This window comes from Melopsittacus undulatus, chromosome 15, assembly GCF_012275295.1.
Source record: "Melopsittacus undulatus isolate bMelUnd1 chromosome 15, bMelUnd1.mat.Z, whole genome shotgun sequence".
Taxonomy (NCBI): domain Eukaryota; kingdom Metazoa; phylum Chordata; class Aves; order Psittaciformes; family Psittaculidae; genus Melopsittacus; species Melopsittacus undulatus.
This window is the reverse complement of record NC_047541.1, coordinates 225,977-240,057: the sequence shown is the minus strand read 5'-3', so window position 1 is coordinate 240,057 and position 14,081 is coordinate 225,977. Positions and strand designations below refer to the sequence as shown.

The following is a 14,081-nucleotide window of genomic DNA, read 5'->3' as shown; positions in this document are numbered from 1 at the left end:
CCCTCCGTGTAACTCCTGTGACCCTGTGCTGTGCCGGGGCTGCACAGTGAGTGCGGGATGGGATGCCCGGAGCGCCATGAAGCGTTCGGTGCGGCTCTGCCTTGGGATGCAGGGGCCCGGGGATGCGGCACCGGATGGGCCCGTGGGAAGGGGAGGGCGGGGGAGCGCTGGGACCCGGGCAGGCACCGGGGGCGCCGCCAGGGGACGGTACCGGTACGCTGTGGCGCGCGCACGGGTGCGCCTGACGTCACCACGCACGCCCCTCAGTCCTCTTCACGTCGCCCCGCCCCGCCGCGCTCAGGCCAATGGGGCCGGAGCTCCCCTCTCCCGCTTCCGGCTTCCCCTGACGTGGCCCAATCGGGCACGCGCGGGGCCCTGGCGCCGGCGGGCGCGCCAATGAGGTCGCGCCGCGTCCGGGCCGGCGGTTGCGCGAGGCGCCGGGGCCGCGGGCCGGGCCGGGCCGGGCCGAGCAGCAGCGGCGGCAGCAGGAGCAGGAGCGGCAGCGGCAGGAACAGAAGTAGCAGCAGGAGCGGCAGCGGCAGTAGGAGCAGCAGCAGCAGCATCAGCATGACGGCGGCGGCGGCGCGGGGGCTCGGCTGGGCTCTGGCCTGGCTGCTCCTCTCCTGCCGCTTACCCGGGGCAGGTGTGTGCCGTGCCGCGAGGGGGGGGGGGGGGGGGTTGGGATGCGGCCTTGGCGGCCCTTCGGAGCCCGGAAGCGGGTTGAACCGGGGGTTGCGCTTCGGCAGCGGGCTCACGGTGGGGTGGGTTTGTCGGCAGAGGCCGTGGCCGTGATGTCGGTGGACGTGGGCAGCGAGTCGATGAAGATCGCCATCGTGAAGCCCGGGGTGCCCATGGAGATCGTCCTGAACAAGTGAGAGGCTGCGCCTCCGTTGTGTCGCGGTGTCGGGAGTGCGGTGAAGCTGCTGCGGGGGCTGGAGCAGCTCTGCTCTGGAGCCAGGCTGAGAGAGCTGGAATGGGGCAGCCTGGACAAGAGAAGGTTCCTTAAGGGAAGACCTGAGAGCAGCTCCAGTGCCTAAAGGGGCTGCAGGAAACCTGGAGAGGGGCTTGGGACAAGGGATGGAGGGACAGGCCAAGGGAATGGCTTGAACCTGCCAGAGAGGAGATTGAGATGAGCTCTTAGGCAGAAGCTCCTCCCTGTGAGGGTGCTGAGGCACTCACTTTAGTATGCTAATACATGAATCGGAGTGGAAGGGAGTCACCCCTTACTGAGCTCTCATGTGTTATGGGAAGAATAACAGTGTGCCCACAATGGCTTCCACTGTGAACTGGAAAGTTGTCTGTGTTTTGGTAAAGCACATGGTTTGCCCATGTCATGAGGAACACCAGGAGGTGGGAAAGGTCTGAAGGGAGGTGCTGCTATTGCAACACTTCAGGTAAACAGAGGCTGCCTTCTCTGTGGGTGGTATCCGAGCATCTTCTGAAATAGAAAGAGTGCCCTTCCTCACTAGGGACTCTGCATGGTCAACTGGTTTATTCCTTCTTCTCCACACAGGGAATCACGAAGGAAAACACCTGTGGCTGTTGCTTTGAAGGAGAATGAACGTCTCTTTGGTGACAGCGCACTGGGAATGGTGAGTTCTTGTTGCTCATTGTGCCAGCTGCAGTTCCCATACACAGAGTGTGTGTTCCCACTGCTTGGTCCTTTGTGGTAAGTGAGATAGGAAGTTTTATTTCTTCCCACCTCCTTGATGTGTTACTGCCTTGTTGTGTACTGGTCATGTGCTGGGTTTTTCACCACATAGCTTAGGAGAGGTTTGTCTGACAGCAGCAAAGCCACAACAGTGCAGGTGGGTGATGTGCTTTCTCTTTCCACAGTCCATAAGGACCCCAAGGGTGGCATTCAGATACTTCCAGGATCTGCTGGGTAAGCGTATGGATAATCCCCATGTGGCGCTGTATCAGTCCCGCTTCCCAGAGCACGAACTGGTGAAGGATGAGAAAAGGCAGACTGTTATCTTCAAGTTGTCCCAGTAAGTGACTGCTTCAGGGTTCCTTGTGGGCTTTAGCTACCATGTTGCTATAGCTGGATCTGTTGTTGCTGTATTCTCTTTCCTGTTTGTTTCTCATAGGACTATACAATACTCTCCAGAGGAGATACTGGGGATGGTGCTGAACTATTCACGGGGTCTGGCTGAGGAATTTGCAGGTCAGAAAGCTGTAGCTATTTCTCACAGTATCCGTATGTGTTGTATCATATAGGATTTGAGTGGGGACCGAAGATGTTTGAAAACCCATGGGTTTTATAAGCAGGATGTTGGGTCTCTTCAGCTATGGACCTTAGCAGCTATGGAATCATGATGTGTTTATAATATGCAAGTTTGGGGGTCTTAGTCCTATTCTTGGGGGCAGGCACCCCAGATCCCACCCAGCTTTGCATTCAGGAGTATCCTAACATGAAAGAGAGGTCAGCATAAACACAGCTCTGTGAGGACACAAAGTCTGCCTGGACACAGAGTTTCATCCCTAATGATCCTGGTTCCTGCTGCAGGATTAATTCTGTACAAGTCTTTACTTTGGACTCTGGCTTTGCCACCAGCAGCCTGTTATAATGAGTCTTTGCCACATTGCTATGCTGGTGGAAAAACATGTTCCCTGTGACTCTTTCAGAGCAGCCCATCAAGGACGCGGTGATCACGGTTCCTGCCTATTTCAACCAGGCAGAGAGGAGAGCGGTTCTGCATGCCGCTCGCATGGCTGACCTGAAGGTGCTGCAGCTGATCAATGACAACACAGCTGTAGCACTGAACTATGGAGTTTTTAGGAGGAAAGACATCAATGCCACCGCCCAGGTAGGTACAGCGGGGAGATACAGAGAGTCCTGAGCAAGTGCCTGCATGTGGGGAAGGAGGTGCAGCAGATAAAATCAAAAGCACTTGAGCTAAAGCGGACTCTTCTAGTCAGCCAGTCTCCTGTTTTCATGTGCTCATCAACAAGGCAAAGAAGAAACTTTTAAAAGAGCAAAGCTTTGGGTTTTGATCTGTGAAATGGATGACTAAAGCTTTCTTGTCCGCTTGTGTCAAGTATGACCCTGAGCGTCTCCTGCGTTTGATCAAAGTACAAGTCCTGTCGTAAGGGTATAAAGCCAGTCCAGGGAGCGGATAGTCTTGGCCTGTATCAAGCTCGGAAGGCCATGGGTTCTTTCCTTATTCATGGGGGATATCCAGGTGTTTCTGCTTCACCGTCCCAGCTTCTCTTTTCAGAATATCATGTTTTACGACATGGGAGCAGGAAGCACCGTTTGTACTATTGTTACCTATCAGACAGTGAAAACTAAGGACTCGGGAACCCAGCCTCAATTGCAGATCCAGGGCATTGGGTAAGAATTCAACACGAGTTGCACAAAACCCGCAGGTCTCAGAAGAGAAATCACTTTTTCCATGGTCTCTTCTAAACGTAGGATTTGGCAGTGAGGCTTCAGCACAGTAATTTTGGGTGGCAGAGTGGGAAGTGTTTGGAGCAAGAAGGCTTCAGGTGGTTATAACTCTGGTATCACTGTCTTGTGCGGAAAATAGCTGAGAACTTCCAAGGGCCCAGGAGGGAACCAGCATACTTAGTTTGCTTCAGGCTTGGTTTTTGACAGCCTCAAGCCACTGACTCTTAATTCCAAATCATATAACTTCCTAGAAATAGAGTGTGTAAATGTGGAGAAGTGGAATGTCCTTCTAGAGGAGAATGGAACCACAGTGCAATCACACAATGCCAAACATGGAGCAGGATGCTGTGAATAGCCAGCCCAGCAATTTTAACTCCAAAGCACTTACAGTGCTCTTGCCAAGAAAATACCTGGGATCTGAGGCAGTTATCCATTAGCTTCTCAGCTGTTTGACGTGCTTGGCAATAAGGCCTTTACTGTAAACATACTTCTGTTTCCTGCTCAGAGGCTGTTGTGGTGGTCAATCTTTCTTTTCTTTGTTTCATTGTGGTGTATCATTTCTGAAACAACTTTTATTCTTTCACAGTCCATCACAGCTGATAATAATGCAGCTACTTTTGACTGCTTGCTGTTCTGCGTAGCTGTGAAATAAGTTTGTATTTCAACCCTGTTTAAGCTGTTACATCTTTCCATCTCTGCTCATTCTTTTGCTCAGGTTTGACCGTACTCTTGGAGGTTTAGAGATGGAGCTTCGTCTGCGGGACTATTTGGCAAAACTCTTTAATGATCAGCACCTTTCAAAAGACGTCCGAAAGAACCCGCGGGCTATGGCCAAACTGCTGAAGGAGGCCAACCGCCTGAAAACCGTCCTGAGCGCCAACGTTGACCACATGGCACAGGTCTGCCCTTCTGCCTTTCTGCTTTTGTAGGACTGAGGGGTGGCTGGGGCAGGGATGGAGCTGTGGGAATGCTGTCCCTCTGCAGCACTGGTGTGCTGAAGAGCATCACTCCTGGTCTTCTGTGGGGGCAGTACTGGTGGCCCCTCAGCCTTTCCCCACTTGGTAGCACTGGTGGCTGAGTGAATGAGTGAACTGGAGGAGATTTATTCACGTGGAGTTTGTTAAAGAAATTCCCAGTGAAGCCATCTGTTACATCCCCCTGCCTCTTGTCACCTGAGCAATGGCAGGGTTCAGGTCCTTGGTGTGTTTAGGAGGCTGGAACTTTTTGCACCCTGGGCAAGTCAGGCAAAGAGAATGCACCACTGGTAATTTCATTCTGGCTGTTTTTTGTCTGGGCAGATCGAGGGACTCCTGGATGACATCGACTTCAAGGCCAAGGTCTCAAGGCAAGAATTTGAGGATTTGTGCTCCGACTTGTTCCAGCGAGTCGCAGGGCCTGTGCAGCAGGCTCTGAGCAGTGCAGAGATGACCCTGGTAAGTTTAAGGGAATGCATTAACAAGCCTGTAGTTAGTATGGGGGGAGCTGCTGCTGCACCATGATCGAGGCAGCAGTGAATGTGTTGTCAGCACTGCTGGCAGGTACCAATGGTGTTGGTGATGCAGGGAATTTGCTTACTGCAGTGTTAAGCAGGAGTCTGTCATGGCTCCTTGTGCTACCCACCAGAAATGAAGGGCTTGGAGGAGGGTGTTCTTTCAGTTAAACAATTTTACTCTTGGGCTGTTTTGGTCTCACTCAACCTTTAACTCCAAGAGCCTAGACACGGAGCTACTGCTGTTCAGGCTTCCCCTTTGAGCGCTCCTTTTAGAAACCCCATTACAAACTGCAGTTGGGCCAAATGCGATGCAGTCCTTTGGAGAGACTTACTGCATTGTTAAATGCTCACTTGCAGCATGGCAGGGCACTCTTGAGCATCCTCTGGCTCTGGTGTGCAATGCAGGACACTGAGTCACCTCTTGAAGTCTGGGTTTTGTCTGTTCTGGTCCCGCTTGCTTTCTGAGTCACTGCCTCCTCTGGCTTTAAACTATGGTCTGTGTAATTTTGAAGCAAGTGACTTGAAGCAGCAGTCACATTGTCCCTGTTCGACAGGCCTGACTCCACATTCCTCCTGTTGGTGTGGCTCGTGTCAGCCTGTCTGACATCTATCAGGCCTTGACCTGCACTGGGATTGCAGGATGTAGTGTGGGTGTTCTCAGAGCACTGCATCAGTGTGTGGTGACGGGAAGGAGCGTAAGGAAGCCCTGAACTTAGCTGTCCAAAATTGCTTTCTCAAGACAAGGTGACTGTTTCCAATCCCTAGGATGGAATTGACCAGGTGATTCTAGTTGGCGGTGCCACACGAGTCCCCAAAGTGCAGGAAGTTTTGCTGAAAGCTGTGGGCAAGTGAGTATGTGAGGCCCCCTTCTAGTTTCTCTCCTATTGACAGCTTTCTGTTTGCAGCAGTGCTTGTAAAGTTGACGCCTGTTGCTTTTTGCTCCGTAGAGAAGAACTGGGCAAGAATATCAATGCAGATGAGGCTGCTGCTATGGGTGCAGTCTACCAGGCAGCTGCTCTGAGCAAAGCTTTTAAGGTGAAGCCTTTCATTGTTCGAGATGCAGCTGTGTTTCCTATCCAGGTAACCCTTGGCTTTCTTTCTTGTGTGCAGGGTCTGGGTAAATGGGACTGTGCTTGGAGAAATGTTCCAGGCAACATTCCAGTTTCCTTCCAGTAAGGAAGCTGTGGAGATCTTTGTGCCAATCTTAATAAAGCAAGCAAAAGAAAATCTTCTGTGTTGTACAAGTGTCATGTCCAAGAAGCTGGGTGCATAGGAACATCAGCTGCTGAGAAACCCTTGCCTGTCCTCTGGCTTTTGTATGTGGCAGAGTAGCCAAATGCTACAGAAGCCTCTGATGTGAGATGCCACAGAGGAAGTCTGGAGTCGCTGAGATGCATTTTCTATTGGTGATGCAGGTGGAGTTTACTCGTGAAGTTGAGGAGGATGATAAATCCAGGAGTTTAAAGCACAACAAGAGGATTTTGTTCCAGCGCATGGCACCCTACCCGCAGCGCAAAGTCATCACTTTCAACCGCTACACAGACGACTTTGAGTTCTACGTCAACTATGGAGACCTGTCTTTCCTGAACCACGATGACATGCAGTGAGTTGAGCCCAGATCATTCTGTGCTTTAGCAAACCAGACCGTGGGCACTTGCTTTGTGCATTGTCCGTCACTGCAGATGTGACTGTGGTAGGTGTTTAGGTGCTTTGCAGCGTTGTTATCCTGAGTTTTCTCCCTGCTTTTTGTCTCTGTTGTCAGGGTTTTTGGTGCTCTCAATCTCACTACTGTGAGGCTAAAGGGTGTTGGAGACAGTTTCAAGAAACACTCAGATTATGAATCCAAAGGCATCAAAGCTCATTTCAACATGGATGAGAGTGGAGTTCTAAGTCTTGACCGGGTGAGCACCACCTGTTGTGATGTTTGTCCGTCTGTGTGTTCTCCAGTTCTGTCCCTCTATCCGGTATTGCTGGTCCCTGCTTAAAACTAGTTCTGTGCTCCTCTTTCCAAGGTGGAATCTGTGTTTGAGACATTGGTGGAAGACAAGCTGGAGGAGGAGTCGACACTGACAAGTAAGTGCTGAGCTTTCATATTCATATTAACTGTTGTGGTTTACCTGGAGTGGCTGAGATAACTGCAGGCACACTGTTTTCTTGGGTTTGGGGTGTGGAAGTGAAGCAGCCACAGCCTCTGATTGTGCAAACAGCTCCAAAATACTTTAAAGCACATGCTGAGTGGCTGCTGGGTGCTGCCAGGAACTCTGAAATGTCATACGCTCCAAAGGTGGCCATGGCATTCATTGCAAACAGGAGTTGTTTTCTCTTTGTTCAGCCACAGCTGCTGATTTCGGGAGGTCTGTCCTGAAGGGAAATCCTGCATCCACAGCCCCATGGCATTCTCCCGTTTTGCCTGGGCTGGGATGCCATGAGCTGTGCTTTGCATTGCTCAGGTTTTAGAGCACAGATTTCCCCTGTATCTGTGTGTTTGAGGTGAATGGAAGGTGCAGAGATGGCTTCTGCAGCCACAGGTTGGAGCTTGAAGCGTTTTAGTTGAAGTTGCAAATTTTGGGTTATATTACAGCAGTGGTAGAGACCCCGCTTTATGCACACAAAACCACAAAGGGAGGCCAGGGAAGGAGGAGTGTAGGGAGCTAACTTATATCACCAAGGGAGCTCCTTGATGATCGTTAAGGCTGTAATGGGAAGAACCGAGGGCTGTAATGGGAAGAACCGAGGGCTGATGGTGACTGCCTTCATCCTTTGGGAGCATAATATTCTGGATTTTCTTGTCTCCTGTTGACAGAACTTGGAAATACCATCTCAAGCCTGTTTGGGGGTGGTGGCCCAGTGGCAGAGACTGGAGAGAACCTGACAGACCCTGTTCAGGTGGGTCCCAGCAGGTGGGAGGGAGCCCGTGGCTCTTTGGCTGCTGAAGAGGCAGTGATTGATGCAAGCAGAACTAAAGATGTCTGACAGCACAGCAGGAGTTTGAATGTTTTTAGAAAGTGCTGTATTCCCCTTGAGTTTCACGTAAGGTGCTTCTAAAGAAGGTTGTGATCTTTTGCTGGGAAGTCCAGCTGGGGTGGATTAATGTTCCAGCACTCGTTTCTGGGGAAGTCTCTCATTTCTAGATTGTCCTGGTGCTCTCTGGATAAGCTTCAGCCCATGTGTTGCCTGTGCAGGTGTCTAGCAGGCTCCTTGCTTTACATACAGTTTTTGCAGAGAGTTCTGTCATCTATGAAACAAACATTTGCACAGAATTTCTACATTAAGAAACCTGGTTTGGTTTCCCCTTTGCTTGCCTGTGGTGACCAGGAAGAAGAAGAGAGCCTAGCAGAAACAGGGAAAGAAGAGCAGGGGGAGAAACAAGACCAAAAAAGCAGTGCAGAAGGTGCCAGTGAAGAGCAGGGAGAAGAGAAGCAGCAGTCTCCAGGCCAGGCAGAAACTGCCCCTCCCACAGCAGAGTCCCAGCAAAAGGAAGAGGGCGAGAAGCTGGAGTCTCAGGTGAGCATCTCATTGAAGGAACGGGACTGTGATTTTGGTGACTGAGAAGTGGAATTTTCTCAGGAGAACACTCCTCATTTCTGTCCTGCCCTGGAAAATGTTGGAGAACCTGCAAATCTGTTTCCCTGCCTGAGAATGTACTTTTCCTGTTACAGGATCCCAAAGAAAATAGAGAAACTGCAAAAGAGGAAGAACCGTCCAAAAGTTCCAGTGACAGCACAGTTACCAAAACAGAGGAAGAGAAAAAGATCAAAGCACCCAAGAAGCAGAAGCTTGTGCATGAGATCACCATGGAGCTGGATGTAAATGATGTGCCTGACCTGCTGGAGGATGAACTGAAGAGCTCGTTGAAAAAGTATGTTTGAAAGAGCTCTGCTGGGCTACAGCTCCAGATAAAGGAAGTGAATTGCCTTGGAACGGTGGTGCCTCCTGTAGCACTGCTGTCATCAGAAGCTGATGCATGTGATGTGCTGCTCAGTTACTTACTACCTTTGATTTCTGTTCTCTTTCTGTGCTAGACTCCAGGACTTGACAGTCAGAGATCTAGAGAAACAGGAAAGAGAGAAATCAGCCAACAGCTTGGAGTCATTCATCTTTGAGACCCAGGTAAGAGAAGGATATAAAGAATTGAGATTGCCTGGCCAGCAGGCGGAAGTGTCTTGTGCAGCTTGGCTGATCTGAAGGCAGGGGAGTTGTCTGAGCTGGGAGAAGCTGATTTGAAGAGCCCAGCTTTCATCTCTCAGTCATTTTTCCATTACCTCTAGGCCTGCCAGGCCTGTGTGGACTTGATATAAAAGGAAGACTTTCCCCAAGCATATGTAACACGTTCAGCTTTAGGTTCACAGTATCCCTTCTGTGTCCTTATCTGTGCATTTTAGAACAGTTGCACTCGGGCTATAAAGAAGCTACACCTTCTCAAGAGCTGCTGTGCAGAACAGGCAACTAATGTTAAGTGCATGTGAAATTACAGTTTTTGCAGCTTTACCATTGCATGCCTGGTGTGCACATGTCTCTACACCTGCTGTGTTACCACCATGCTCCCGGTAATGCTGGAGGCAGGAGCTTGGATTTGGGAGGGTGAGCAGGCAGCACCCCACAAGGTCACAAGGGGGCGACTGGGTGGTTTTATGCTTCCACGCTCAGTGGTATTTGACAGGAGCGCTTGTTTTGTTCTCTGCAGGACAAGCTTTACCAAGAGGAATATCAGTTTGTCTCAACAGAGGAGCAGAGAGAAGAGATTTACAAAAAGCTTAGCGAGGCTTCCAGTTGGATGGAGGAGGAGGGTTATGCAGCTGCAACTAAGGTACTGCTGCGTGTATGCAGGATGCCAGGTGCTGTCCCTGACATGGAAATGATGACACAGGCTGACTGAGGTTCCATCCCCCTTGATCCTTTGTAATCTGTTTTTTGCAAGCTCTTGTTTACCCTGTGCATAGAACAAAATACAAAGTTCTTGCAGCCATGTGTGCATCTGGAACAGCTTCAGCAGTAACCTGTTGATTCTGCATACAGCTTATTCACATGGCTCTTTTTACAGCAGTGATATAGTGTATTTGATAGAGAGAATGAGGAAACTGGCAGTTTAACTTCTGAGGTTTACAGTGTCAGACAAACTGATTGTCTCCTTTCCCCTCTCCCCTGTTCACAGGAGCTGAAAGACAAACTTTCAGAACTGAAGAAGCTTTGTAGGAACCTCTTCTTCCGTGTCGAGGAAAGGCGGAAGTGGCCGGAACGCCTGGCTGCCCTGGAAAGTCTGCTCAACCACTCAACCATCTTTCTCAAGTAAGAGCAAGCTGCTGGGAAGGAGAGTTGTGCAGCTGGTAATGTAAGAGATGTCAACAGAATGCAGCTGGATTGAGCATGACCAAAACCTTCCTTGCTAGTGCTGAGTTGTGCAGAACCTGTTAATGAAACATGCAGGTTCTGTTTAAACTAAGGGTGTGGGAAGTCTTCACTTTACACACTGTTTGCAATCAGATTTTTCCCTCTTGGTATTATGGCCTTAGTCTTCCCCTGGTTTTTTTCATCTCATGATAGCTGCATTTGCTGGCTCTGTGTTCCATTCTGAGCATCCGGAGATCTGTTAGGGCTGTGTTTCCTGCAGATGCAAGAGTCGTAAATGTAAAATGTACTAATTGCTCGGTGTGTGTGGTGGTGTTGCTCTTACTGTACTTACCGGAGCTGTAAACACTCAAGTTGCCCAGGGACAGTCTGTTCAGTTTTACAAAAATACACTTCTTATCTTTAAGGGGTGCCCGAATGATCCCAGAGTCTGACCAGATATTCACAGAGGTGGAACTGAGTACACTGGAAAAAGCCATCAATGAAACAATGGTAATGAAGGATCAAACAATTCCTGTGGAGACTGGGGGGGAGGCAGTTTGGGTTCTGTTTCCTGTCCTGTCCTTCCACTGAAGGCCATAGGACAGAATGTGCACATTTGGCTTCTGTGCCACCAGCAAAGCTTTTGTGCATTCTAGCATTTTCTGGTGCCCAGCTTGAGCCCAAATGCTATGGGGGGTTTTGAGGTTTTGAGTTGCATGTTGAGAGTTATCTCCAGGAGTGGTGGTTACCACTGTACCCAGTTACAGGCTTTAAAAGCAGTTACTGGGTTTTGAGGGGTTTGTTTCTTTGCTTTGCCCCACATCTGGGTAACTAAGAAGCTGGTGGAAGTGTAGCAGGGAACAGTGTTATCCTGACTAAATTAGAAGGTCCAGGAGCGGTGACTTTGCGATACTATGATATACAGGGGTTCCTGGAACCTAAAGGGTTTAAAAGCACTTTTTTCTGTCTTTCCTATAGATCTGGAAAAACGAGACACTGGCTGAACAGAACAAGCTCTCTCCCACTGAGAAACCTGTCCTGCTGTCCAAAGATATAGAGCTCAAGATTGCAGCCCTGGACAGGGAAGTGCAGTATCTTCTGAATAAGGCCAAGTTTGCAAAACCCAAGCCCAGAAAGGAGAAGAACACAACGAAAACCGATTCAGGCAAGAATGCTACAGCAGCCTCTGAGCCCGAGAGCACTATCCCTCCCACGGAGGGGAATCAAGAAGGTAAGGAGTGGGTGGGGAATGTGTCTCTATCTCTGTTGTGGTTTAAAGCCAGCTGGTAACTCAGCAGCACGCAGCTGTTCTCTCACTCCCCCCTTCCCCATCCAGGGCAGGATGGGGAGGAGGATCAAAAGCAAGTAACCCCCACAGGTTGAGATAAGAACAGTTTCATAATCAAAATAAAGTAAAGCGTAGTGATAATAGAAATAATGCCAACAATGATGGTAATAGGAAATCAATAAGGGAAACAGTGAGAGCTCGGAAAATACAAGTGCTGCACAGCACAATTGCCGTCCGCCTGCCCAAGCAGCAATCAGTCCCTTCAGGGTGACTCCCCACAGTGTAACACGCTCAGATCTCCTGCGAAATGGAGCTAAATAAATGAAGACAGTAGTTAACTGTAGGAATAAATGATCCTCTTAATTTTCAGAGGTAGCTGGGGAAGTCTAGCTGTGGCAATGTCCTTTTCCCATCACCACTGACTTGGGCGCTTTTCTGTGAAGGAACAGAAAGTATTTATAAACTTCCTGGGAGGGTTAATCAGTATCTGTCTCACTAACTGGCTGCCTCAGAAGAAGGATAAGCTGTCAGTTGTGTTCTGGGTGTCCAGAGCCAAGTATTCTTGTCCTGTCCTATGTCAAAGAATAGAATGAGAAATGTTTCTGGCTTAGATGGACCCTAGACAAGAAAAAAATCTCTTGGGACAGGAAGACTTCCTGAACTGTGTCAGAACCCTGGGTTCTAGGCACGCTGGTCCTTTTACATCTGACAGCTGTTTGGCAGCAGAGTTCCCTGCTGGCTCCTCTGGCCTGACTATGAGACCCTGCCTGCAGTCACAGGTCCAAAGGGGACTGGCCTTCATTGTGTAACCAACCAGTGAATCTGCAGGGCTTCCAGGGATGTGAGGCCTGGCAGACAGAGGCAGTGAGAAACGAGGAGCAGTTTGGTGACACCTGAGTGTCACAGAGAGAGCCACTGTGAGAATGGATTATTGCAGTCCTGCTGAGGAACTACAGCTTGTTTGTAAACCTCACCGCTGGTGGCCTAATCTGCTTGCAAGCAGCCTGCTTTGTATTCTCTCTTCACTTTTGTTTCTTTCTGCTTTAGATGTAGACAAGCCTGAAGATATTGGTCCAGCTGTGGAATCTCCTGCAGCTGAGAAAGTAGCAATAGACAGCGAGCCTGGATCAGACTCCGGTGGGTAAATGTTTGTCTAACAGCCCAAAACTCGGTAGCTACAAGTGCAAGCTGGCCGCATGCTTCTTCCCCTAGTTTTGGCTGTAGGAGGCAGTAGGGTGGTAGAAGCCCCAGTTGCAGATTGGTTGTTCATTGTGCAAGGAGGAAGACACGAATTTGGGTTCCTTACTGTTCCCCTCTTCACGGTTCAGTATGAAGGTCTGGCCTGCTGCTGCCTCCTGCCCCAGTAGCCTGTGTGGCTGCAGCTCATAGCCAGCCCTGCAGATGTGTGCCTGCTGAGGAGCTGATATGCAGGCACGTGTTTGTTCTGGGATGCCTGTTGTGAGGACAGCAGTGTTCTCAGCAGGAAGGCAGGGATGGCATCAGCGCTTTGGAGCTGAGTGTCAGTCCCTGAGGCTTCCCCCTCAACCTCTGTACCACAGGGTGAGAACTCGGTGTGTACCTGGTGAGTGCCAGGGCCTGCTTTGTATGCTGTAAACACTTGCGGTGTTTGACTGAGTTTACTTCATTTCACAGGGTCCAAAGGAGAGAAGAAAGAAGCTGGAGGAGAGAGCAGGAAAAATGATGAGTTATAACACCCCTGAGATCCCACTAGTGTCAACAGCTATTTATTTCATGGTTACTTGTTTTTATCACGGACCTGGCTAGTCATGATGTGAATGGAACACAACAACCAGTCTGCCAGCACAGTGGGATAGAGATGTACATTTTTATTTCCTTTCTGGGGATTTTGCCGCTACTAACTTAGTGAATTGGGTTTTTTTTGTTTGTTTTCGTTTTCTTACGTGTTTCAAGGTGGCTCTTTGCCCACCGAGAATTGTCTGTTTCCATACAGAAGTCACCAAAGTGACTTTTCTGAGGAGAGAAAGCCAGAAAGGAACATCTTGAGCTTAGGGAGTAACTTGGACCACAAACTCTGTGCCACATCCCTTCTAGCAAAGATAAATGGGATCGATGCAGGAGCATTTGTAGCTGAGATGGTGGGGTCCCTGCATGTGAGGCCCTGTCTTAAAGGACCGTGTGATGCCAGGGCTGGGGCTGTTTTCTCGTTTGGACTTGTTGGAATGTGCAGCAGACGCGGGGGGCAGACGCTCGGTGCTGCACGGTACGGGTGTGTGTTTGCCACAGGCTGTTGTTAAAGTCATCTCTGTCCGTGCGCTGTGGCGGAGGCTGAAGCCGGGAGCTGCCCGAGCGCCTGTGTTGTTGATTGGGAAATAAAGAGGTCGGGAGGGGCAGCGCTGGTCGTGAATGGACGGGGGGCGGGGGGCGGAGCTCGGCGGCGGCTCCGGAGCAGCACGGGCCCGGTGCGGGGGGGGGGCTCCAGCTGGCACGGAACGGAGCGTGGCGGCCAATGGGAGCGGCGGGGAGGACGGACCGGGGCTGGCTGAGGGCAGCCGCGGCCAATGGGAGGCGCGGGGAGGCCGGGCCGGAAGCGGGGCACG

General features: G+C 50.4%; 1 protein-coding gene across 1 annotated transcript; it reads left to right on the top strand.

The window, feature by feature from the left end:
- The first annotated feature begins 546 nt into the window (after window positions 1–546).
- Window positions 547–13,874, top strand: HYOU1 (hypoxia up-regulated 1). Its single transcript, XM_034069553.1, has 24 exons — window positions 547–643; window positions 778–871; window positions 1,514–1,592; window positions 1,837–1,991; window positions 2,091–2,167; window positions 2,629–2,810; window positions 3,222–3,337; window positions 4,110–4,293; window positions 4,693–4,827; window positions 5,652–5,734; window positions 5,834–5,966; window positions 6,302–6,489; window positions 6,649–6,787; window positions 6,899–6,959; window positions 7,690–7,772; window positions 8,202–8,390; window positions 8,546–8,745; window positions 8,909–8,996; window positions 9,571–9,693; window positions 10,039–10,172; window positions 10,640–10,724; window positions 11,193–11,445; window positions 12,550–12,639; window positions 13,156–13,874. Exons 1-24 carry the CDS (start codon window positions 568–570, stop codon window positions 13,212–13,214), a joined length of 3,006 nt encoding a protein of 1,001 aa, XP_033925444.1. The 5' UTR covers window positions 547–567; the 3' UTR covers window positions 13,215–13,874.
- The last annotated feature ends 207 nt before the right edge of the window (window positions 13,875–14,081 follow it).

Coding starts and splice junctions, on each gene's coding strand:
- HYOU1 (XM_034069553.1), top strand. CDS start 568: ATGACGGCGGCGGCGGCGCGGGGGCTCGGCTGGGCTCTGGCCTGGCTG. Junction 4,828..5,651: donor GCAGTGCAGAGATGACCCTG/GTAAGTTTAAGG, acceptor TCCAATCCCTAG/GATGGAATTGACCAGGTGAT. Junction 5,967..6,301: donor CAGCTGTGTTTCCTATCCAG/GTAACCCTTGGC, acceptor TTGGTGATGCAG/GTGGAGTTTACTCGTGAAGT.